At 44.6% G+C, this 22,041-nt stretch overlaps 4 protein-coding genes across 6 annotated transcripts; 1 reads left to right on the forward strand and 3 right to left on the reverse strand.

The window, feature by feature from the left end:
• Window positions 1–390: 390 nt before the first annotated feature.
• Window positions 391–4,066, reverse strand: pdp2 (putative pyruvate dehydrogenase phosphatase isoenzyme 2). 2 transcript variants are annotated; one of them, XM_040161938.2, is made up of 9 exons: window positions 3,868–4,066; window positions 3,314–3,444; window positions 3,027–3,218; window positions 2,763–2,882; window positions 2,395–2,681; window positions 2,035–2,140; window positions 1,712–1,948; window positions 1,313–1,612; window positions 391–1,200 (listed from the first exon to the last, which is right to left on the reverse strand). In XM_040161938.2, exons 2-9 carry the CDS (start codon window positions 3,395–3,397, stop codon window positions 925–927), a joined length of 1,602 nt encoding a protein of 533 aa, XP_040017872.2. In that variant the 5' UTR covers window positions 3,398–3,444; window positions 3,868–4,066; the 3' UTR covers window positions 391–924. The 2 variants fall into 2 exon arrangements, with proteins under 2 accessions (XP_040017872.2, XP_077938780.1); XM_078082654.1 differs by having other exon boundaries at window positions 2,395–2,882.
• On the forward strand, window positions 3,960–11,559 carry terb1 (telomere repeat binding bouquet formation protein 1). 2 transcript variants are annotated; one of them, XM_078082653.1, is made up of 21 exons: window positions 3,960–4,583; window positions 4,717–4,827; window positions 4,977–5,108; window positions 5,531–5,662; window positions 5,802–5,862; window positions 5,992–6,110; window positions 6,224–6,352; window positions 6,432–6,584; window positions 6,675–6,806; window positions 6,923–7,048; window positions 7,479–7,609; window positions 7,696–8,012; window positions 8,103–8,173; window positions 8,269–8,346; window positions 8,446–8,679; window positions 9,506–9,577; window positions 9,725–9,787; window positions 9,874–9,915; window positions 10,446–10,522; window positions 11,037–11,192; window positions 11,264–11,559. In XM_078082653.1, the coding sequence occupies exons 1-21, from the start codon at window positions 4,547–4,549 to the stop codon at window positions 11,276–11,278; spliced, it is 2,388 nt and encodes a 795-aa protein (XP_077938779.1). In that variant the 5' UTR covers window positions 3,960–4,546; the 3' UTR covers window positions 11,279–11,559. The 2 variants fall into 2 exon arrangements, with proteins under 2 accessions (XP_077938779.1, XP_077938778.1); XM_078082652.1 differs by having other exon boundaries at window positions 11,037–11,357.
• Window positions 11,560–12,842: 1,283 nt separating this feature from the next.
• LOC120808785 (uncharacterized) lies at window positions 12,843–15,423 on the reverse strand. The gene is made up of 3 exons (XM_078082655.1): window positions 15,296–15,423; window positions 14,112–14,473; window positions 12,843–14,063 (listed from the first exon to the last, which is right to left on the reverse strand). Exons 2-3 carry the CDS (start codon window positions 14,464–14,466, stop codon window positions 13,456–13,458), a joined length of 963 nt encoding a protein of 320 aa, XP_077938781.1. The 5' UTR covers window positions 14,467–14,473; window positions 15,296–15,423; the 3' UTR covers window positions 12,843–13,455.
• A 1,259-nt stretch (window positions 15,424–16,682) lies between these two features.
• Window positions 16,683–20,056, reverse strand: LOC120808788 (uncharacterized). Its single transcript, XM_040161953.2, has 4 exons — window positions 19,833–20,056; window positions 18,168–18,468; window positions 17,978–18,080; window positions 16,683–17,700 (listed from the first exon to the last, which is right to left on the reverse strand). The coding sequence occupies exons 2-4, from the start codon at window positions 18,269–18,271 to the stop codon at window positions 17,407–17,409; spliced, it is 501 nt and encodes a 166-aa protein (XP_040017887.2). The 5' UTR covers window positions 18,272–18,468; window positions 19,833–20,056; the 3' UTR covers window positions 16,683–17,406.
• Between the last annotated feature and the right edge of the window lie 1,985 nt (window positions 20,057–22,041).

Below are 22,041 nucleotides of genomic sequence, written 5' to 3' on the forward strand. Positions count from 1 at the left end.
ATCCTTGCTGCAGCTGAGAAACAAACATCATTCAAGCATCGTCCAGTTCAAATATGCCAACCTATAATTCACTTAAAACTGGAAACTTGTCTGATTTGATGAGTTAAAAACAAAGAAGCGAGGAGCTCGGGGCGACTTGCAGTCAGAGATGCAGGTGTGTTTATGCGCTCCATGCTCACCTTGTGGCCGCTGTCGGGACACACCTTTTTTCTAGAGTAGCAGTGTTTACACTTGTTTTCTGTGACACTCAGCACAGTTTATTTGGCAGCATGGAACGACAAGCACTGTCCATTTCCCAAAGGATTGCAAGTTGGTCGGTGTAATTATTTAGATTGTATTCACTTGCAATCTGAATGTATCTGCGATGAAAAGAGCACAAGTGAGACAAAGTAATTTCTCATTGGTTTAATATGAAGCATCAGCACCTTTACAGTGGCAACTTAAATATATCTGACAGACAGCCTGAAGAGAGCATTTACATTTATAACTAGAACTACTTATTATCAATCCAATTACTATTTTTTAAATATAAAACAATAACATTTACCCCAAATAAATATCAAAAAAGCCTACACTAAAAAGAAAAAAAAACTTTCACAGATGTATGCACATTTCCACTTTTGTAATAGATCTCCGGTGTATTAGCCTTTTGAATACAGTGAAGGCTAAAAAAAAAAAGAAAAAAGAAAAAAGAAAAAAATAATTGCCAGAAAATAATCTGTATTTTAACTTGATAAATGCTATAATTTTGGAAATGTAACCTATGTTAAATATATAGAATCTTGTACTCTTTTTATTACATAAAACACTGAAAACTGCGCTTTCATCAAAAAACATTTATAAAGCAATGTATGTAACCGATCGTAATGATCACATTTTAGATCAAAAAATATCTTCTTATATTTGTTATTATATATCCTTCTGCTAGCTGCGTTGAGGTCTGGCCAGGTCAGAGTTCAGATACACCACGGTAGCGGTGATATCATCCCTGTACAGTCTAGCCAGGTCCTCGGGCAAGGTGAGCATAGTGGCCAGTCTCTGCTGGCTCAGTTCTCCGTACTCCCCGGTGCCGAGAGCATGTCTGATGAGGTGTGTAGCAGCGTTGGCGTCTAAAGCGGGCGACGCACGGGTCTGGCGTTCCAGCAAGAGCTTGTGCATCTGACCCAATTTCATTTGCCTCTCTGATGGAGAAACAGGAGCCTTTGTAAAAAGGAAGAAGAAAAAGAGAAACTTATAGAGAAGCCAAGAAATGGTTACATGGCTCAAGGTGGAAGTTACAACAACGCACGTCACTTTCAATCTACAAACGAACCTGCAGGTGAATCCCGCTCAGGTGCTCTCCAACCAGTCGCACGGCCTCCTCGTTCCCCAGTTCGTCCCACAGCCCGTCGGTGCCGAGGATCAGGAAGCGGTCCTGGGGCCTCAGCTTGTGGTGCGTTACCTCGGGCGCCACGTCCAGATAGGGTGGAGTGAGGTAGTTGGGCGGGGTGTACTGGTAGAGGCTCAGGGAGTCCAGGTCCACCCCTGATTCCAGGCCGGCTAAAATGCTCTGCTGCAGCTCGAGGCTCCACTTGAATCTTACGTCGCCAAACCCCCGCAGCGGCATCAGAACCTGACGGCACCATAAAAGCTCAGGACCAGCGACCCACTTCACCATTCACACACGGCTACTTCTGTGCCTGTCGAGTGTTATGCAGCGAGGAGCTCTTACCCCGAGCAGTCGGTCGTCTGTGACCACCGTGGCTCTCTCCGAGGGCGGATGCTGGGCCTTGATCCTCTCCACCTCCGCCTGGTTCTGTGTGTTGTGGTCCAGGGAAAGGGGCAAAGCACTCCAGGATCCATCCTCCTCCAGCACGCCCAATACCGCTCGGCTGTCACCGGAATTCGCCACATGGATCCGGTCCGTGGAAACATGAGCCACGCAGGCTGTGCACCCGGAGAACGCGACCTGGACAGACGATGGTGCAGGTCTATGAACACCCCCCGTAGCCGTGAGCAGGACGTGAGCAGCAAGGAAAAGGGTGGTGTTGGTACCTGGATGGCTGTGCTTTTCACCAGGTCGTTGTAAAGAGGCACCTGAGCCTCCAAGGAGATGTCAGCATCCAGTCGCTTAAAGGACCATTCCAGAGCATCCAGAGGACTGGAAAAGGAGGTCGGGGGGGGGGAAATCACATGGAAAAGGGTTTTGAGAAGGAGCACACGCCTCGGCACGTCTATCTACAGAATTTCGAGACAAAATCTTGATATAGTGTACTTAGTGGAGACTAAACTCTAGAACTGTTCACAGAAAACCTAAACGGTACATTCTGTTCAATCATGATAACATGAACCAGCCTTTTAAGTTGTAATTATCCCCATTTAGGTTTGCTTTGAGTTTTACGCCTTTGTACCTACCTCATGCCTTCACCGTGCTCCTCGCTGTCCAGTAATTCTTGCCAGAAGACTCTCAGGTGGTCCACGTAAAGGGAAGCGCACTCCCGATAGTTGAAGTCTGCATGGTGTTTGTACCACTGCAAAATGGGAGGCGCGGCCCTGCCGTGCTCCACGCATCTCTCCAGCTCCTCCAGGCTCTGTTTCGACATCATCGCGACTGCAGCGTAGAGCAGCAGGCGCTCACTGACCGCCTGGGCACACGCCGAGCCCCCGTGGCCGTCGAACACGCCAAACAGCATGCCCTTTGACTGGAGAACAACGGACACCGTGAGCAGCGAGAAGGGAGATGAAAGCAGGGTGATGGACGACGCAGCAGAGGGGACACGCACCTGCAGGCAGGTGGCTGCACTGCGGCGGTCTTCATTGGGCGTGTTAGCGGCGAGCTGGTTGCTCTCGAACTTTTTGACGGCGCAGAGCGCTCTGCCATCGAACTCCGGCACGCTCACACTCTGGAGCACGCAGAGAGGGGAAGGGTCACGCATCGAATGTAAAACTTGCGTGCGTGACATTGGAAAGAGAAAAGATCAACCTAAGAGGACCTCAGAAACATTGCGCCCATAGTGGCCCCCGAGGGACACAATCACATCAATCACCTGCTCGTTAGATCGCAGAAACCCGTTGATTTGGACGCCGCTCAGCATGAAGTCGATGTCCCGACGGGTCGAGCGGAGCCGCTTGCTCTGGGACCAGTTCCCCGTCCCCTCACCAGCGAGGCCCCGCTGGTCTGATCTGCGGGGGCCCCAGGACGAGTAGTTACACTGGTGGGCTTCTGCAAAGAGCGAGTACTATGTGGGCGGGAGAAAATGACAGCATTAGATTGTGATATTGCGTAGATGAAACCAAAGATCAAAAAGGGGAGAAGTACTGGTCGCAGACGGACCTGGGATGGGGAAGTGGGGCTGGAGGGCGTCAGCGTGTAGCGTGCAGCTCTGTGGAGGACACTGGCGCACACACGTCTAGACATCTCTAACAGACGGTGCCGTCGGAGTTGTTCTCATTCACCCCAAGAACCTACGTCAGGAGAAAAAGGAACCGTAACGTCACACGTCACGTTCGCGCGCGGGCACACTTCGGTCAATCGACGAGCTAACGTAAAGTGACAGGAAGTCAGATGTTTCGCGAGTCACGTTAAAATGAACACGTGCGCTTTGACATTAGACCAGTGTATTATAACGCCACGTTATGACGAGCCAGCCGCGTTAATGTGCGCAGGCTAGCTCACGTTTGATCCGATTGACAACACATAGCACCAAAACTCAAAAGTTGACGTTAGCTTGCCCGCTAGTTTCCCCGACGTTCACCAATACAACGCGACGCACGTTACGACAAAACGCTTGAGCCCAACAGACACGCGTTGATTTGGTTCATGTTAAATACGGGGACTAAACATATGAAGACCGCGTAGTGACCGAAAGACGTGCAAACCGGCATTACATGTGACTCGATGTCGATGGTCAGAACTCCGAACGTGACGGCGTGACGTCACAGCGTCTGACGTAGCCAACGGACGCACGGTTGTAGTCCATGCCGTTAGCTTTTCAGGAAGAAGGGGAAAAAAAGTATTTATAAAACATTCTAGGGGGAATTTAAATAGACGATCTTTGTTCAGGACATTTTAGGCTTGATATGCTGGTTGAAACAAGTAATTATCATTTTGATATTAAAAAAATATTTATTTTTTTACATTACTATTTTGTTCATTCATATGTATTCATTGCATTAGTGATTTGATCGATAATGCACACGTACACTATTTACAGTGTTCATATCCAGGCACATCTGTCAAATCTCATAGTGCCATGGTAACGTGACGTTCAGACGTCACGCAAACACTTTTGCGGTATGGCTGACATTAATAGGCTTCTACTTTAATTTAACTTTTGTTCAGTTAAAAGTACAAATTAGCTAACTCTAACTTACTGTTTGGAGATACATTTCATTCATCGACCGTAACTCAGCCACTTAATAAGTGGCATAAGGCAGCGCTAGCTTGAATATCGCATTTGTGTTAGCAAAGTTAGCTAACTAGCTAGTTCTGTAAATAGCGTTTCGGTGACAGTAGCACTTGTTGTTTAATGCACTCATTAAACCTCTGAGTCATTTAAGCAGTGAAATGGCTAACACGGGGGTTTGCAGCAAACGCCGTAATAGTAAGTGACACCAACTCCACATCTTTACACTTTGTTTAGCATAACGTTATGTATTTGCGGATGGGCCTGCTAATTTCACTCATTAACTCATTTTTTTCTTCTTAACGTGATTTATTTTGTTTATTTTCTTCAGCCACTAGGACAGATCTCAGTTTGCTGCTCGAGTGTCTGAAGTTTCAGATGAAATGTCCCGATTTGCAAAAACAAGCTCTTCTCACCATTCACTCAATCTGTGAAAAGAGAGGTACGTTAATAGTGAACCCCAAATGACCAAACGCAACAGAACACATGTGTTCTGACAAACACGCGGTAATAATGTATTTCTAAATCAGTGAATATTCAAACAGCGTAACAAATGTGTTTCCATCGCCTGTTTCACGTTCATCATTTCAGAGGACAATGTGGACCTGCTGAGGGAAATGGGAGGTGTCTCATTTGTGTATAAACTGTCCAAATCCAGCATCATTCGCACAGATGTTAAGGAGACGGCCCTATTTACACTGGGCACCTTAGCAGAGGCCAATGGTAGGCGTGTGTGTGCCTGTGTGTGTCTGTGTGTGTGAGAATGGCAATTCAGGGACTCATTTTGGGGGATGCAGTCCAAAAGCTTCTTTCAATTATTTTATTCTTTAAATTCTTTCAAACAGCTAAGAGTAATACTACTGTTTTAACATTTTTCATTTTTCTTTCAATTGTGGGAAACTAAAAGCTGCAAAGGACACTGATACGATATCTTTGTAACTTTATCATGACATACTCATTTTAAAGATGGATGTGGTCCTGGGATGACCACATCCTTGAGATTTTCAAAACAAGCCTGTGTACTGTCGTATGTGAATATAATATCAATGTATTGGTTCAATGTGGTATCTTCAGATGCAAGTCAGTAGGAGTAAATTCCATTTTAATTATACTGTAATTGTAGAATTTTTCTCTCTTTCTCGTAGTGTATTGCAAGAATTATCTCTGCAAAAAGGAGACATTTGCAGACCTTGCTGGTTTGTTGCTGAAGGAAGACATCCCGCTGACACAGAAGAGCGTGTCGGTGTATTTGCTGACCGTGTTGGTAGCCAACAATAGTAAGGATGAGTTAAAACTGCAGGAATGTTCTGCCATTAAGTTGCAATTATTTTTGGAGTTAGTTCAAGCCATTCTAACATCTTTGGAACAAAACATACTTGTTTTTTGTCAGTTTCATGTGATTGTGTGTTATTGCAGAATTGGGACAGACTTTAGGTCAAGCAACTGGCTGCCTGGATATTCTATTGGACCTCCTCAGGTACTTAACAATCCTCAACGCCAGACATTAGTAAAACAATGTACATTAGTATGCCAGAGATGTTGTTGTGTGTAGAGACTTAGTCATACAAGCACATGCATTTAAGTTTAATAGTATACATTTTTGCAGGACCACTTCCCCTCTCTCTACAGAGGCTACAGGGAGAGCTGCTAACGCTACTCAGACTTACCAGTTTTGGGCATCTGTGTGTAGTGCGCTCTGTGGATTTGTCAACAACCCTCAAAATGGTAATGCCCTCGGTTTATTTGTGCCTGCATTGAAAACATTGATGCTCCTAACCATGCAGGCAACTAACTTTGTGTTACTATTGTTTTTCTCAATTTTCTTTCTTGTCTTACAGACGAGGCTCAGCGTGTTTGTGTGGCGGCCTTTGCCACAATAAAAGTCTGGCTTCAGCAGATTGCTGTGCCACGTACTGAGATTTTTCAACCCATATGTTCTTTCATAGCGATGACGGTTGCCAACAACTGTAAGTGGAGGAAGCAGAATCGCTCGTGCTTAACCTGTGCTTCTCATCATTAAATGTTAAACACTTCCTTGTTTTGCAGCCTGTGTTCAGGGGAGTTTTTATGGCTCCGGGTGTCTGGATACTCTCGCTCTTGCACTGGTTCGTCTAGCTTCAGCAGCAGACACAAGCTCGACGTCTTGCCAGCTTGCTGTCACTATATCCAAGACCCTTTCTGCTTCCATCACAGAAAATAGTGCGTATCACTCACATTTTAACGCATCTAGACTCTACACTTAAACGACCTATGTATCCCCCTCTCCATCCACAATCTGTTCTTCTGTAGCGTCTCTGGCCTCGGGTCTTTCTCGGTATGGTGTGGTTCCCCACCTCTTCTCCCTGCTGGATAGCCCACACTTGGAGCCTGAGGACAGGCTGTCTGTTTTGCTCACTCTGGGCCGCTGCACTGAGGCATCTGGTAAGACTGCACAGTCAACACGTTCTCCACAGTCCTGATTCTCTTGACACCATAGGTTGAGTATTTTTGCTAACCACGTGTTTTTTCACGAATGCGATTTTTCTTGCTGGCTGAAGAGGAGCACCAGTCCCAGTTGCTGCGTTGTGGAGGCCTGCCCGTTATCATAACCCTTCTCACAGAAGATACAAGTGAGGAGGTTAGGAAGGCTGCTACCTTCATTTTGCAGACCTGCAAACAGGCCAGTAAGTCAACATGGGTTCAGTTCTTTTACTTAATAAGTGATTTCTGATCTTCATTGTCACCATTGCAAAATAAACATCCACTTTTCTTTTACTTGTTATGTTGGGCATGTGTGAATTTACCTTTGGAAACAAAATCATTTAAATGAGCGTTCTTGCTCTCACATATGTAGTATGAATGTAGGATTCCCTGTAAAGCATGCACTGGAAATGCCCCAGGCGGGCTCTTGGAGCAGTGGGGACCCAGGTTGTCTGTGTGTCACAAAAGTGTTTGCATTTCCTCCACTTAGGTCCTGATGTCGTACTCAGGCGTATTTGTTTTAGTTCTACGGTATAATTCTGTTTTTCTAAAAGTGTGCATTTATGAATAGCGAGAATAGGTGCCCAGAATGAAGAACATGGGGTTCTAATGACTTGTTTTTCTTTTGTGAAGCCATGTCCTCGGAAGTGCCTGGTCTGACAGTGAGCCACGAGGAGGCTGAAGACGTAAACACGGAAGGCTTCAGGGCCACAGCCAGGGAGTTGCTGTGCAGGATTGAACTGCTGGAGAAGAAACAGGCCATGGTCAGACATACACCCACACACATGGCCATAATAGGATCAGCATGAAGAGAGGGGAGTCATGACGTGTCCTTCTTGTCCATCTTTAGGCGGCTGAGGCTCAGCAGGAAGACAAAGAGCCATTAACTTCGAGCGAAAGTCTCGGTCGACCACTTCTGCCTCCGCAGCAGAGGGAGACCATTAAAACCATTCACACAGCATGTAGACAGGCCGACACTCGCAAGCACGTGGAAGCAGGGAGTGACGGCAACATGACGCATATAAGCAGCCATTTAAAAGGGCGGAAGGAGAAGGATAAAACCGGTGGAGGGTCTGTGTGGTATTCTGTGTGCAATGGTACTGGTTCTCTAATGCCTTCCCATCAAAAGTCACTAGAGGGAGACCCGGAGCCTCGCACAGCCGACCAGTCAGTAGAGTTCTTCATTGTTGACGACTCACCAATAATGAAATGATTTCATTATTTTGTGATTACTTTCTCGTCTGTCGTTTTGTTTAGTAAGTTGTTCAAGCCTCCAGCGTCAGTCAGGCACAGTGTACCCAAAGAAATCCAAGGTTCTGATGACGAAGGTGGGAGTCACAAAGACATGAACTTATTTGCTTTGGTTTGGATTTACACTAGATGTGTGGGTTTTTTCATTCAACTAACATCCTTTTATTTCAAGAGTTGAAGGACTGTCAGAGAGGTACGGTGGGGAAGATCCGAGTTGAAGAAAACTCACTGTCTCGTGTCCGGTGTGCAGGTAGGAGAGTGTGACCCTATTAAGCACAGTTTGTGTTCTACACGTCACTTGGGACGATGTACCCAAGGACTTTACGCTGAACTCTCCTTCTTGTCCTAGTTTGCGTGCTGCCTTTTGAGGAAGTGACCAGTCGCACTTTTGCGTCGCTGCAAAGCTCCTGCCAGCACAGCTGTGACATACACCAGGTACTCCGAGAGGCCACAGAGCGGTTCAGGACCCGTCACTGCAACATGCTGCTTAGGAGAGAGTACCATGACGACGGTGAGCCGGCAAACCAAAAATACGAGAGAGTTTCAGCTGCACAGCCACGGAGGAGCTGGGAAGACTGGAGCGGTAAGAAAATCCGTCCTCCCGGACAGCGACTCACTCGCTTTGCAGTGGCCTTCGGTTTGGAGGGTGTCGTAAGGACAAGTTCACAAGGTGGTGGCAAATAAGCACCTTGTTTAAAAGTTAAACACAATTCATCCTCAAAGTTAAAGCTCAATGCCATCCTTGATGTGTTTAGCCAACGTGTGCAGCGTGTTCCTTGCCTTTCACCCGATGTTGCCTGGGATCGGCCCTGAACGGGACCAGCGGACAAAGAGATGGGCGGGTTCGATGTTCTGTGTGTTTGTACTGATCACAATAGGGCCGCGGCTTTCATTTTATTAGGCGCTGTGTTTTGATAATTGATAATGATAAAATGATAATTAACTGGACTGTGTAACTTTCTAATTGCAAGGTGTGAGTGCAAGTTCTGAGTTTTGTTTTGTTTAAGGCTGCTCATACACACTTTAAAGCCTGGGGCAGGGGCAACGTTTCTGACTAACCCATCAGCGCTACATCATATGTGCACTGAGTTATGGGTGTGGTGCTCAATACCTGCTTTCATGACTGACAGCTATAAAATATATCGACGAGTAACATCTCTTTCGTCATCGAGCATTACTCAGTCAGGATGGATGTAAAAACCGTACCAATGAAAACACTGGGTCTTGTCTGGAGCTGATTGAATACAAAATAACCTGTCAGAGAACTAGAAGCCTCGTGCTTTTTGCTGTTGTTCAAAAGTGTTTTTTATTGTCTTTTATTTGTCTATTACTTCGTATTTATTACTTTCTTATTCTCTGCATAAATCACATATGCAATAAAATGCCTGATCTCTATTCCACTGTAAAAGAGGTGCGCCCGACTCTCGTACGTAAGGGAGCAGGAAAAGGCCGGAGCTCCCCTCCCTGGAAGAAGCACAAAGGTAAGAATTATGAAGCTAGTGGATTGTATTGTTTCTGTCACACATCAATGTCTTTAAAGACTGCAGGGAATGAGCCTGTCTACATATAACAAATTAGACGACCAATAATCTCTGCGTGTGTTTGGTTGTCTTATCCTTCCATCGCAGACATCCGTTTGACTCCACTGCATAAAGGAGCTACAAAGGAGACATGGACCACCTACGGGACAGGTACGTATGTGACGTAATAATAACAACATTTCATTTATTGTTGTCGCCATGTTCAACAGCGTTGATCTCGTTGCGCCTCCTCTTAGGGCCGGGCTTGATTCCTCTGAAAAGGTCCCATCTTCCAGAAGGTAGATAGATGAGATACATGAGATACACACTTTAGGTGCGTGTGAATGTTATGGTTGCGAGCCTTTGGTGGGAGCTGTCTCCCTGCACTGTGCTCTCGGCAAGAGACAAACCAAAGAGCAGAAGGAATGTTGAACTGCAGCCAGTGTTCTCACTGTGCAGGCCAAAGCTGGTTCAGAGCCGCACAACTGTATTGAGCTGCTGTGTGTGTGTGTGTGTGTGTGTGTGTGTGTGTGTGTGTGAGTGTGAGAGCGAGAGACACATGCTTTTGTATTGAGCCAGTGGTGTGAAAGACATTTCAGTCCGTTCCACATTATGAGCACATCATTGCATGCTCTGTACTTGCATTACACTCATTATACTGTACATCAAAATATGTTCAGGTTTTTTGTAGCTTTCTATGATATCATTCCCCTTTTTCTACTCCAGCTTTCTGATTATTTTTATAGATAGACGTTGTCTATCTTCATATTTCACATCCCAATCTTTTTTTTTTTACACATATTCAGTTTGTTTTATCTTTTCAATTAAGAGAGAAGAGTAGGCAATAAAAGTGGACGTCCCACTATGGATGATGAGCCGAGGACGAGCCCAGATCACGGTTCCAATGTGAGAGTTTGCACAACAAAAGTGTCTTATTGCAAGGCAATTTTATTTGTATAGCACATTTCAACAACAAGGCAATTCAAAGTGCTTCACATAAAACCATTAAAAACATCCAAACATAAAGCAAGGAGATTTATAAACAGTTAACAACATTGATACATTAAAACATAAAAGAAAAACAGTCATTAAAAGGATAAAGAAATACATTAAAAGATTTGAAATAGAATAAAATTTGCAGTGTAATTTAAGAATGTCTTTAAGAATTCCGACTTGCAACACATCAGCAAGAGGACTTTCCAAAGCACACAACGATGCAATTATTATAATTTGACATGAATGCATATGACAAAACATCAGATTTCAAGTCATTAACAAAAGCAGGTGACTTAATAGTTCACACGTGAGACACGGCTATTGCACTGGATGATGTAAAGTGTGCACAGGAATTGTCCCATAAGCCACACGTGCAGATGTATAATCCAAGCTGGCTTCTCCCTGCATCCTTATAACCCACCAGAGACGGAAGAGGGCCGACTTCAGCAGTGAGGAGGTGCGTTACCTGCAGAGAGGTGTGAAGCGTTTCGGTTTCTCCTGGAACTCCATTTTGTGGTCGTACCCCTTCCATCCGGGACGCACCAACGTTGACCTGGCCAAAAAATACAGCCGGCTAATGGTAACAGACATTAGATATTTTCCATCATAAATGACACATTGCATTCAAATGCCTTGTTTCTTTGCCTTCAGAGAGGTAACGTCTAGGAGTCTGGCTGTTCGGAGGTCGTGGGAAACCCAACGAACGGCTCTCTTCACACTGTATTTATTGCAAATTGATGGCAAAGAGCGTTTACTTATATATCCTTATATATATCTATATATTAATATAGCGCATTCTCACGATGTATTAAGATTTGTCTTACAGTACAGTACTTAGAGTACTTGGTACTTTGCACTGTTTGTACTATATATTTTATTCTTGTCAGTTCTTTGACACATATTTTTAATTGTTTATTATATAATAAAGTATTTGTTTTTAAGATTCTTACATCTCTCTGTTGAAACTGTTTTGTTTGTTTGTCGTTTTTATTTATGGGATGAATTTTTCTATGCCGTGAGTGAATTTGACGAATCACCTTTGGGGAAAGGCTATATTACCGTTTTGTTGTGCTATTACTTATTGATGAATCAGCACCACTTTGTTGCCACATGTAAGTCAGCTGGCTTTGATTGCATCATCAAATGTGTTGATGAGTTGTGGCATGAAAAGAACATGAAGCAATCGTTGCTCCACTTCACTGTGTTACTTCTTTGACATCCGTTGTTAGGGAAGCCAAGACAGAGTTCTGTTTACTTTGTCTAATGCTCTTGCCATTGAAGGCCGTAATGAAGCAAGGCATCAACAAGGAGGACTCAGAACTCCTTTATTTACTGAGATGAAAGCCTCCGGTAGGACAGGAATCCCGAACCGCCCAGATCGGGCCGTGTGTCTGTTCTCAGTGTGAATCAGCAAACCGGGTCATCCACAAACTGTCCTGCTGCAGGCTGGCTTGACTGAGATCACCGTCTGAGGAGTGCCTCTCCCTCTCCCATGGGGACATGTGTTGCTAAAACCATGGGACTTACCCACATGCCATGCCCCGAGGCGTAGGCTGTAAAAGGGAGGTGTGGTTGGGATAAAAACATATTACAAAACTGAATTGGAGCATTGATGCGCAAGGATGGTCTCTTGTGTCCTTTTGAAATGGAGCAGCTCCATGTAGTGCATCTTGAAGTCTTTCCTTCATTTGGTCAAATTGCCAAAGTAAAAAGTTTCTTTTTGAGGCTGAAGTGAGCTCTCATACCAATCCACTGACTGCTCGCTCCAGCAGTTGGAATTATACGCCGTGAGGGCAGAGAGGGGGAGAGGGGACGGAGGGCCGGAGGGGGGGGGAGAGGCATGCGAGGAGCAGATTTCTCATGGACTGAAACAGTCACACTGAAGACCTTTGACCCCCAGCCACCCGAAAAAAACTCCTTCCTCTGGAAAGAATGTGGCTCTGCACCCCTCTGACCCCGCCTCCTCTCGTCCTGTCACGAGACCGAGGAGGCACCATCTCCAGAACGTGTTCTGATCTGTGCAGGGATGGAATTTGATTTCCAAAATGTATGCCGTGCCCCCGTGTGCCGTGTTACAAAGCAATTGTTACAGCGTGTGCGTTTAGCAGATCCATCCGCTCTTTATTGGGAATGTTAAATACCAACACGCCTTTAATTTTACTGGTTCCCCGTAATCTTTAACACAGGTTCCTTAGTTAAAAAGTCAAATCAAGTGACGATGGACATAACATATGTATAATAATATTTTTATTTTTACAAGCAAGCCACTACTTAGGTTAAAAAAAAGAAAATTCCCATTGTTAAATTAGAATACAAGAAAGACACAGAATTTCAAAAAGCTCAAAGATGATTATGTGAAGGCGTAATAGTTCACTAGACACTCGTATTTCAATAGCATACAGTATAATGTCTTTTTCATTGCTACTATCCCTTGCCTATGGATTTGGATTTACCTGCCGATGCTGACTGACATACCTCAGGACACTTCTGCTTTTCCCTTTGTACTCAGGAACATCAAAATGATTCCCTTCCAGCTTTCTCTATGCCGCGTTATCGTATAGCAATGGCTTCTTTTCTCTTAAAGAAATTTGGTTAAAATTCTTGCCTGGTGCATTTGCATAGAGGAAGATCTCTGTTGTCCAGCAATACACACAAGTACACTCATAATAAAGCCCAGACAATACACCTTTTTTTGGCACACGTTCATTTAGATAGAGACATTTTTGCCTTTATTAGGCCACTTAGGTGAGAGAGAAAGAAACATTGCATCCCAGCTTCTTTTGGAATTCACGTTAGGGGTTACGAGGGCTTCACAGATATAACATCCTTTCACTGCCGCACCTTCACATCAGCTCGGTGGAAGTGCTCACGTCGTCGGGAATCTGGACGTCGGCCGGAATGAGGTCAGCGACAAGGTCGTTTCCTTTCAGCTCCAAGTTCTTCAGCAGTCCACTGAGACCCTCGTCGCTGACGTCACACACATGCTGCTCCAAATGCACTCCACCCTTCGCCTCCATCGCCTTTTCCCCTGACTCGGACGCCTCCTCGCCGTTTTCAGGCTCAAACGTGGGAATGGCCGAGACCTCAGCGCTGTTTTGGAATTCCTCGGTCGCCGGGTTGTCTGCCGGCTCCTTCGCTTCGACCGGAGCTGGGGCGGGAGGAATGTCAACGGGTCGGGCATCTTCTTCGGGGGCGCATGGGTTGATCAAAGGTGCTGGAGAAGAAATCTGTGGCTCGGGGAGAGACTCTTGGCTGAGGAGGTCCGTCTTCAGCTCTGCGGCCTCAGCTGCCGCCGGCACCAACTCTGAAATGGGTTCAGAGACTACCTCAACTTCTGCCTCTGGTTCAGGAACTGGAACCGTTTTGGAGACTGGCTCTGGTTCAGGCAGTGGTTCGGCAACTGGATCTGGTTCTGGAACTAGCTCTGGTGTGGAAACTGGCTCTGGTGCGGGCAGTGGTTCAGGAACTGGCTCTGGTGTGGAAACTGGCTCTGGTGCAGGCAGTGGTTCAGGAACTGGCTCTGTAGCCAGCGGAGCTTCAGCAACAGGTTCTGAATCTGGAGCTGATGATTTGCCAAGTGAGACCAGAGGCTCGGATTGGACTGGAGCTGGTGTTTCCTTCGCCACGGGCTCAGCATCCTCCTCCACTCCACTGTTCAACACCAATTTTTCAGTGATGGAACGCGCCACCTGCGCCACCTGCCCCAGAATCTGGACATCTAGATCCTGAGTTTGAGTTTGAGTGATCCCAGAGTCCTCCGCTGGTTGTCCAGCTTCTGACTCCTCTGCAGTCTTTGCTTCTTCAGCAGTCTCAGCATTGTTAGTTTCTCGCTCTTTTCCAAACCGGTTTCCCATAATGAATCTGAACAGACAAAAAAAAAAAAATGACTGGATGGAAGCAATGAAATTTCAAATGCTAAAAGTGGTTGCAAAAAGTAGAGTCAAACTTTTATTTGGCTTAAAATTAAGATAAACATTAATTTTGCTGGCATTGTATTGTAAAAACATGTGGAACTTTTTCTTCCAATTCCTTGAATAGTTGATCAAAGCGTTTAGTGGTCAGGATACACTATACGTGTGCGTGCTTTGTGGGACATTGTGTTCTCTTGCACCTTTCCCGGGCCGCATGTGCAACGTGTCCCATAAAGTGTCGGCAATGAGCGTGCAGTCCACGGGGGATGTTTGCGCTGGCACCCGACGAGGACTTTAAACATTTGTTTGTTTATTTATTTCTTGACTTGTTTGCACTACATGTCCCCCCCCCTCGCGCGCTCGAGTGGACAGACTCGATCCGGACGTTTAAACGCGCAAACGATCATCACCCAGCAGTGTCACCCAATGTCATGCAAATCATAGTTCACGATTTCCACTTTTTTAACAACCACACCTTGATCCAGTTGCGCTTCCCATCAGAACCACGGATTCTCATTAGCGCAAGCTCTCAATAATTAATACCCACCAAATGACCAATGTCCACGTTAGAAAGTCACCAACACAAACAACGTCCCTGTGCCACTTGAATTGTTTGTTAAAGATGAAACGCACAAGAAGAATCCGCTGCGAACTACCCCGCCTCCCTCGCGCTGAACAGACTAATAACAATCGACCCCAAATAAGCAGAAGTAAAAAAATAAATAACTAGAAACGCTGCGGTATTAAGATAAAGTTATAAACGATAACCAACCGTATGAGCCGCGTCGTCTCGCAGTAAACGGGGGATGAGGTCTCAGATGAGCTCGCACACACAGACTCGGGAGAAGACCGCACGTCCCGAGTAGACTCCTGCACACACGATGCCGCGCGCCGCGCGCGTTCACGTTATATGCGCGTACCCGACACCCACCGCAGGACTCCACAGATACGTAAGTAGCCTAAACAACACAGTAAACGACCTATTAGTCAGTCATCTTTTATTTGTATTATGTGTTTATTCTTGGTAAACACCTCAGGTCATGTTTGAGAGTGATTCCCCGCCATGTGATATGATATGTTTCAACATGTCATGTTTCATTTTGATCACAGGAACTTTTTTCAACAGATTGTCCAAAGTCCACTTCATGTAAATGCAAGGAGGAAGCTGATCAGCTGACTCAACCGCAGGTCGAACATTAAACCCTGCATGCTGAGAAGTTGACCTCCGGCCCATTCCAAACCAAGACCATAACAACTTTTTGTTGTTGTTGTTCTGAATATATAAGCTGCACTCTTTAGAGATGGCGTGTGTTGAATAAATCTGGCTTAAGACGGCTTCGGCCATGTCTCTGTCTTTGAGGAGACCTGCAGGGCTCTCTTTTTGGATTTCCGTGTGTCTCCTGCTCATCCTCACTAAGATGTTGACCTCCCTGGTTCTCTTTGCTGGTGTGTTCATCGTCTCCAAAGAGGTCCTCATCAGTCCCTTTCAATTTTGTCCTACGCGTCAACATGGCGAGCCATCCTGCTCGTCCAGGGAACCCATCGGCGGAGATGAATCGGAGATGAAAACGAACCTCCTGGCAACCGCGGTTCTCCTGTGTTTGTACATCCCCGTGGTGCTCGTGGCCTTTGCCCTTCTGGCCATGCTGCTGGCAGCTTACAGCAGAGACAGAGCAGCGGTCTGGTTCAGCGCGGCCTGCCAGGCTGCGTCAAGCCTGCTCGTCCTGACTGGGGTTCTGAGTTTTGTGGCCCTCTATCAGACGTACGTGAACTGGGAAAACATGACCGTCTGGTTCTACTTATGTGTGCTTGTGCCAGTGGAGCTGCTTGCCACGACTGTGCTGACTTGCAAGTCCGGGAAGAGGCTGACGTCTGAATGGGAGTAGATCGAATGGGAAGTCCACCTGGTTAAACTTTATTCAGGAAGCCAAAGTGCTTGACTATGGACTATAGTTTAGTTGATGCTCTTCACCATTAGAATAAAAGTACTTTGTTTTTTTGGTTCTTTTATTGTATTCCTTGAGGCATATGCTGCTGAAAAGCAATAATATATTTCATGATAAACCCTTCTTTGGTGCAATAGACTGGAGCATACTGCGCTGCTTATGTGTCCTGCTGTAATTCCGTGCTTAAATATCTTGCAAAAATAAAAACAAATGTTGGAGTAATATGGTTTGCTTTAATGCAATGGTGGTAGAACACAATACAACAAATCTTTAATGTCGACAACTTGGGATGAAATACTTCCTTAACAAATGATTTTGTTGACGACTCTAAAGCACCTCGCAGAGCTCAAACCGGCTTTTGGAGTTTTCCCGATATTTAGCTTTTAAACAATTAAGAGTTTAATCTTGGACGACCATAGGCGAGGTGAGGATTTACTCAACGGTAACCGTGCACACTGTTTGAAGAAGACAAAGTCTTGACAATGAACACTTATCCGGAGAAGCTCATCTCGGAGTCCAGAACACGGGCAAAGGTATTTAAGGCTTTCCAGTTTTCAACGTTTGTACAAAGTTGCTTAAGATAATGGAAATAAAGGACAGTGCAGCCACGGCCACTTCATAATTCATCAAAGCTGAAAAAACTTGTGGTGGAAAGATCTCTTTACCTAAAACCCACTTGCTTTAGGTTTCACATTATAATTTAAAAAGTACTACTACACATCTATACGTCACTCATGTTCCGGCTTTCTGGTCAAAGCTTTCAGCAAAACATTTCTGTTCACAAAATACCACGTTATTTGTGTTAATGGGAGTTCCATTCACTCATGTCAGCTGTATGAAATACACAGCAGCTCCTTTAACACTGAACTCCAGACTAAGATGTGCAATGCCGCACCAAAATGTGGTTCAAGATGGCGTATGCTGGAGTTCATCATCATCAGGTGAAAAATATTTCCCTCACAAGCCGCAAGGCATCATCCTTCTCTTTTCCCTCAGCCTCCAGTCCGATATTCACCAGACCGCCATGATCCCGTGCAGGTCCTGCCCTCTGACCCTCAGGGCCCAGATGCCGCGGGCTGATCTCCACGTCTGTTTCTGAAACACACGTTGTATCCAGGGCATCACCGCCGTCTGAAGACTGCTCCGCTAAAGTCAAAAGCTCTGCCGTCTTCTCTGCAGTGGCCGGGTCCTCGCCCGTGTTCACAGTGGTGGCTGCTGCCTTGTCTTCAACCTGTGTGTGTGTGTGTGTGTGTGTGTGAGTGAGATGGGGGTGAATATATTTCATTTCATATAAAATGCTAAATTGTGCAGGATAATAATACATTTCTTTGTATTTGTTCAGACAGGTCTTTGTGCAGGCGGACAAATGTGTTTGGCACAAAATTGGAAAAAGCAAAACATTTATATATAATGCGATAAAAATACTTGTTTTTTAAGATTTAAGAATATTGGCACGAGTTCACTTAATTTGCGCCTCCAAATGTTGGAAGAGAGGGGAAAAGCGCCACCTTGCGGTCAGCAGGGAGAGCGACATCCTCGCGGGCGGCGTCGGTGAGACGCGAGAGCGCCGCCTCCACCAGCTCCTTCTCGTTCATGCAGTAGAAAGCAGCCCTGAAAAACACACCGCCGCGTTTAGTCGAAACACACACCGCGCAGCAAAGACGGAGACCTGGTTCGGTTCGTTTCTGCGTCGTCTACCGGGCAGTTTTCCGCTTCCTCGCGCTCTTCAGCGGCTCCTCCTCCTTCGCTCTCGCGCCCTTCTTCGCCATCCACGACGGCAGCGCGCGCCGCGCCTCGGACATGGAAACCCCGCGCGTTGCACGCGTGCGTTGCTTGAGGGGTGACCGGGGTCTTGCCGGTGAAGTGGCCGAAAGAGAAACGAGGGGTTTCCAAGGCGGTATGTTGAGGTCACGTGATGCCAATGGCGGACCGAGTCTTTAGCGCCACTTAGCGGAGGAAGAAACCGCTTAATGCGCCGCTGGGGAAAATGGGACGCCATCTTCAAAAAAAAAAGATTCAGAAACATTGATTTATATAGAAAATATGTTTGTACATTGTATTGTTTTATTGTGTCTTACACGTTTACGTCAGTCTATTAGGTGGAAGTATAGCTCGGGAGTGTTTTTAAAAACTATTTATTGCGTTTGATTTATTGTTAATCAGGAATCAGGAAACATTTATTGCCAAAATATGTCATACATACAAGGAATTTGACTTGGCGGTTGGTGCGTGACAGTAGACAGTGTAACAATAGACAACAAGACAACAGTGCACAAGTAATAAAATAAAATAAAATGCTTGAATAAAATTGTCTTGCACGTAGCCTAACTGAGTCTAAAGTAAAGTAAAGTAAACTAAATCACTTATCCAAACACATTGAGAAGTGCAACCCGAAACATTTACTGTACTATGATTAAAATGCACAGGAAATCCAGCTCTGAATTCCAAATCTTTTTTCTCTCTCTCTTTCTCCATATCCTGTTCCCTCTCTTATACATTTACCAACACACACACACACACACACACTCTCTCACTCGACTTCATCGTGTGTTGGAATTAATCAGGTCTGCAGTTGGGTGCTGTTTAATTAAAACTGTGTTGCAAAGTCTGATCATCTGTTACATAAAACAAAACTTCATTTAAAAATGGACAAAATACAACAATGTTAGTTTCATCATCAACTCCCTTTTAAAATCCATTTTCAATAACAATAACTGGATCATGGTAATAGTTGTTTTGTTGCAAATTAATGCATTCTCGGTCTGGAAAATGATTCAGTGAAGCACAATGACATCAATCCTTGATGCAGCTGATAGTCCATGCAAGTCGTCGCATGACACATTTTCTCACTTTGCTCCTCTCTCTGTCCTTTTATCAACCTCTTTTACTCTCTAATGTTCCGAACAGTCTTGATCAGACTCACTTAGTTTCAAAGCTGCCTTCTCCCACTCAGGCCTTTTAATTACGTCTCTAAAGCCCTTTTCCGAAGTGCTTAGGCCTTGATTGCAAAGACCAGCTTTGTAGACGTGACTAAATTAAAAAGTGGTTAAAAGGGAGGGGCGAAAAAACCTCAAGGCAAGGACCATGTTTGCAGCCAGACGCACGCACAACGTCATTTTCGCTTAAGCGGTCAAGTCCAGTGCATTTTAGGAATGACAAGTAATCAAAGCGCTGAACTGGTGAAAAAAAATGAAATTTCAAAATCTTCCACCATATTACTATTTGTCAAGAGAGGCACTTTTTGGCGATAACTGTACTACTGACCTACATTTTGTCCTTCATATATTGGATTTTTTATTTTTATTTAACGCCATTAGAACCAAATGTCAACATACTGAAATTGATTATTAGACCAGAACCGACCTGCAGTGAAACGCCTCCCCTAAGGCTGTAAACAGTCCTCAATGCCGACCATGTGGCTTCAGTGGCGACAATCATTTGTTTGTATCCAGAAACCAAAAATTAAATGTAAAACTCATCATCGCCCTTAACTCATTACTACCATCATTGTTAAAAATGAATCTAGCATAGAAAAAGAAATGAACCTCCGTGGAACTCATCCTCTCCAGGCCGGCTGCCACGTCCACAGATCAGGCCGAGCTAAGAAGATTTCTTTTTGCTGATGGAGTAAAGCTTGTCACCGCTTTGCCTGCTGCTGAATTTGTGGGTCGAACATGGCCAACATTCCTGCTCAATTTACTGACATGAGAGCGTGAGCACTGCGTTTTTGTTTTAACATTTCATCAGGAATCAAATGGTTGTATTTGTATATGCTGAATATTGTAATGGGCCTATTTGCTTGGAATGTTTGAGATTGCAGAACAATAGTCCCTCTTTACAGAGTGCATTTTGAATAGGAAGAAGCTTTTGTACACGCAGGTTGGATTCGTCATTAACATCCGAAACTGAAAAAAGTTACTTAATTTCCCCACATTTCCTCCAACATCCTCTTCACGTTTTTCCTGCTCCGGGGTCCTAATTGGTTAGAAGCAGACTAATCTTCCAGTTGTATTCTGAGGCTTATCCCCGCTCTGAGTAAAGTTCATCACCATTGGCCATCTGTCCTAGAAGTGCATGTTGTGATTGGCCATATGGCACAAGACAGCAAGATTTAGGAAAAGCAGAATCTTTGAATTGAATGAAGATATTCTACTGGTCCAGAATTAAATGGCGTTTTCTGTCGGAAGGGACATGATATCATTGTATTACTGTAATATGCTAATAGTGCAAGTGTGTGCAAGTTTAAATCTGTGTTCACAAAGATGCAGACTTGTAAATTCAAGTTATACAGCTATACAAATCCATCTTCATGCTGGAGATATTTGGTATGCTGATCTATCTGTTCTAGTTCTCTTAATTCGAGTAAAACCTAATCTCTCGTAGCAACACAAAAACAACATCAGATTTATGAGTTTAGACACACAAGTGAAAATGAGGAAGTCGTTATTACTTTTGAGGGTGTTTAAGCTTATTCCCAGACTGAAACCACAGTTCAAAGAGTGCGAATGTTCACTGTTGATCCGCATAGATGACGGTCTGATTAGAACTTACTTCATCACATGACCGCGATTTGTTCATGTGTTTGCTTATATGGTTCATATATGTTGTTTTTTTTTAACATTTCTACTGATACATCAATTAAAAGCAGGTCCTCAAGAGACCCAAGCAAAAGTAAAAACTTTGGTTACGGGTTGAATGATCTCACAAGTCAGTCGGAAACAAAGAAGCAAAACAGACCATTGAGAGGTGATGCTTTGAGCTATTTCTACTTTCAAATGAATTGCCATGTAGACCATGCATTGGCTTTTACCTGATTATTAGAAAGTCTAATGGAATTAAGTTTACTGAACCAACAGGTAAACAGAGCAATTCTTCCAAAAATCTGATTATCAACACCCAACAAAGCCACTCTCCTCAGTTTACAGGGTGTTTTGCCCAAAATATTTGAAAAAAAACCCCACACAGTTACTTTACTCATTGTTTACTTGACCATTAGGAAACGGCTCTAGACAACAAAATTCCCCAGATGACATATACTCAATAACAAAAGTGTTGTTTGTCTCACATTATTGATTTGCTCATGGGAATGTTTAGTGATCACAGAAGAGATGCTACGTGGGAGCAAGAGCAGCCGCCCAGATCCTCCATAAACAGATTACGAGAAAAAACAAGGTGTTGAGTGCAAGTGAAATATTAAATAATGAATCCAAAATGGTTTTAAATGGATTTCTATTTGAGGTATTTTGATGGCTTACAGTGGTTTTTTTACCGACATTTTAGATCAGTGTATTTCTTTTCTTCATCCATTTAATCTGTTGTCATATGGGCCAGAGATAAGAAGGGGGTTTAGCATCCGCTGTTCCTGCTCGACGATATCACATATGTCTAAATCTGTCCAGAAATAGGATATTTGTGTCATCTCTCCGACTTGGACTGCTGGGACCGTCTGGCTTTGAACACTAAGCTGAGTATTATGGACGGAGATGCCTATGCGGATGATTAAATGTCAGAAATGTAGATAATGCTTTTGATAAACTGTCTTTAGTTCCTTAAAGAACTATGTATGTATGGG

Source organism: Gasterosteus aculeatus, chromosome X, assembly GCF_964276395.1.
Source record: "Gasterosteus aculeatus chromosome X, fGasAcu3.hap1.1, whole genome shotgun sequence".
Lineage (NCBI taxonomy): Eukaryota > Metazoa > Chordata > Actinopteri > Perciformes > Gasterosteidae > Gasterosteus > Gasterosteus aculeatus.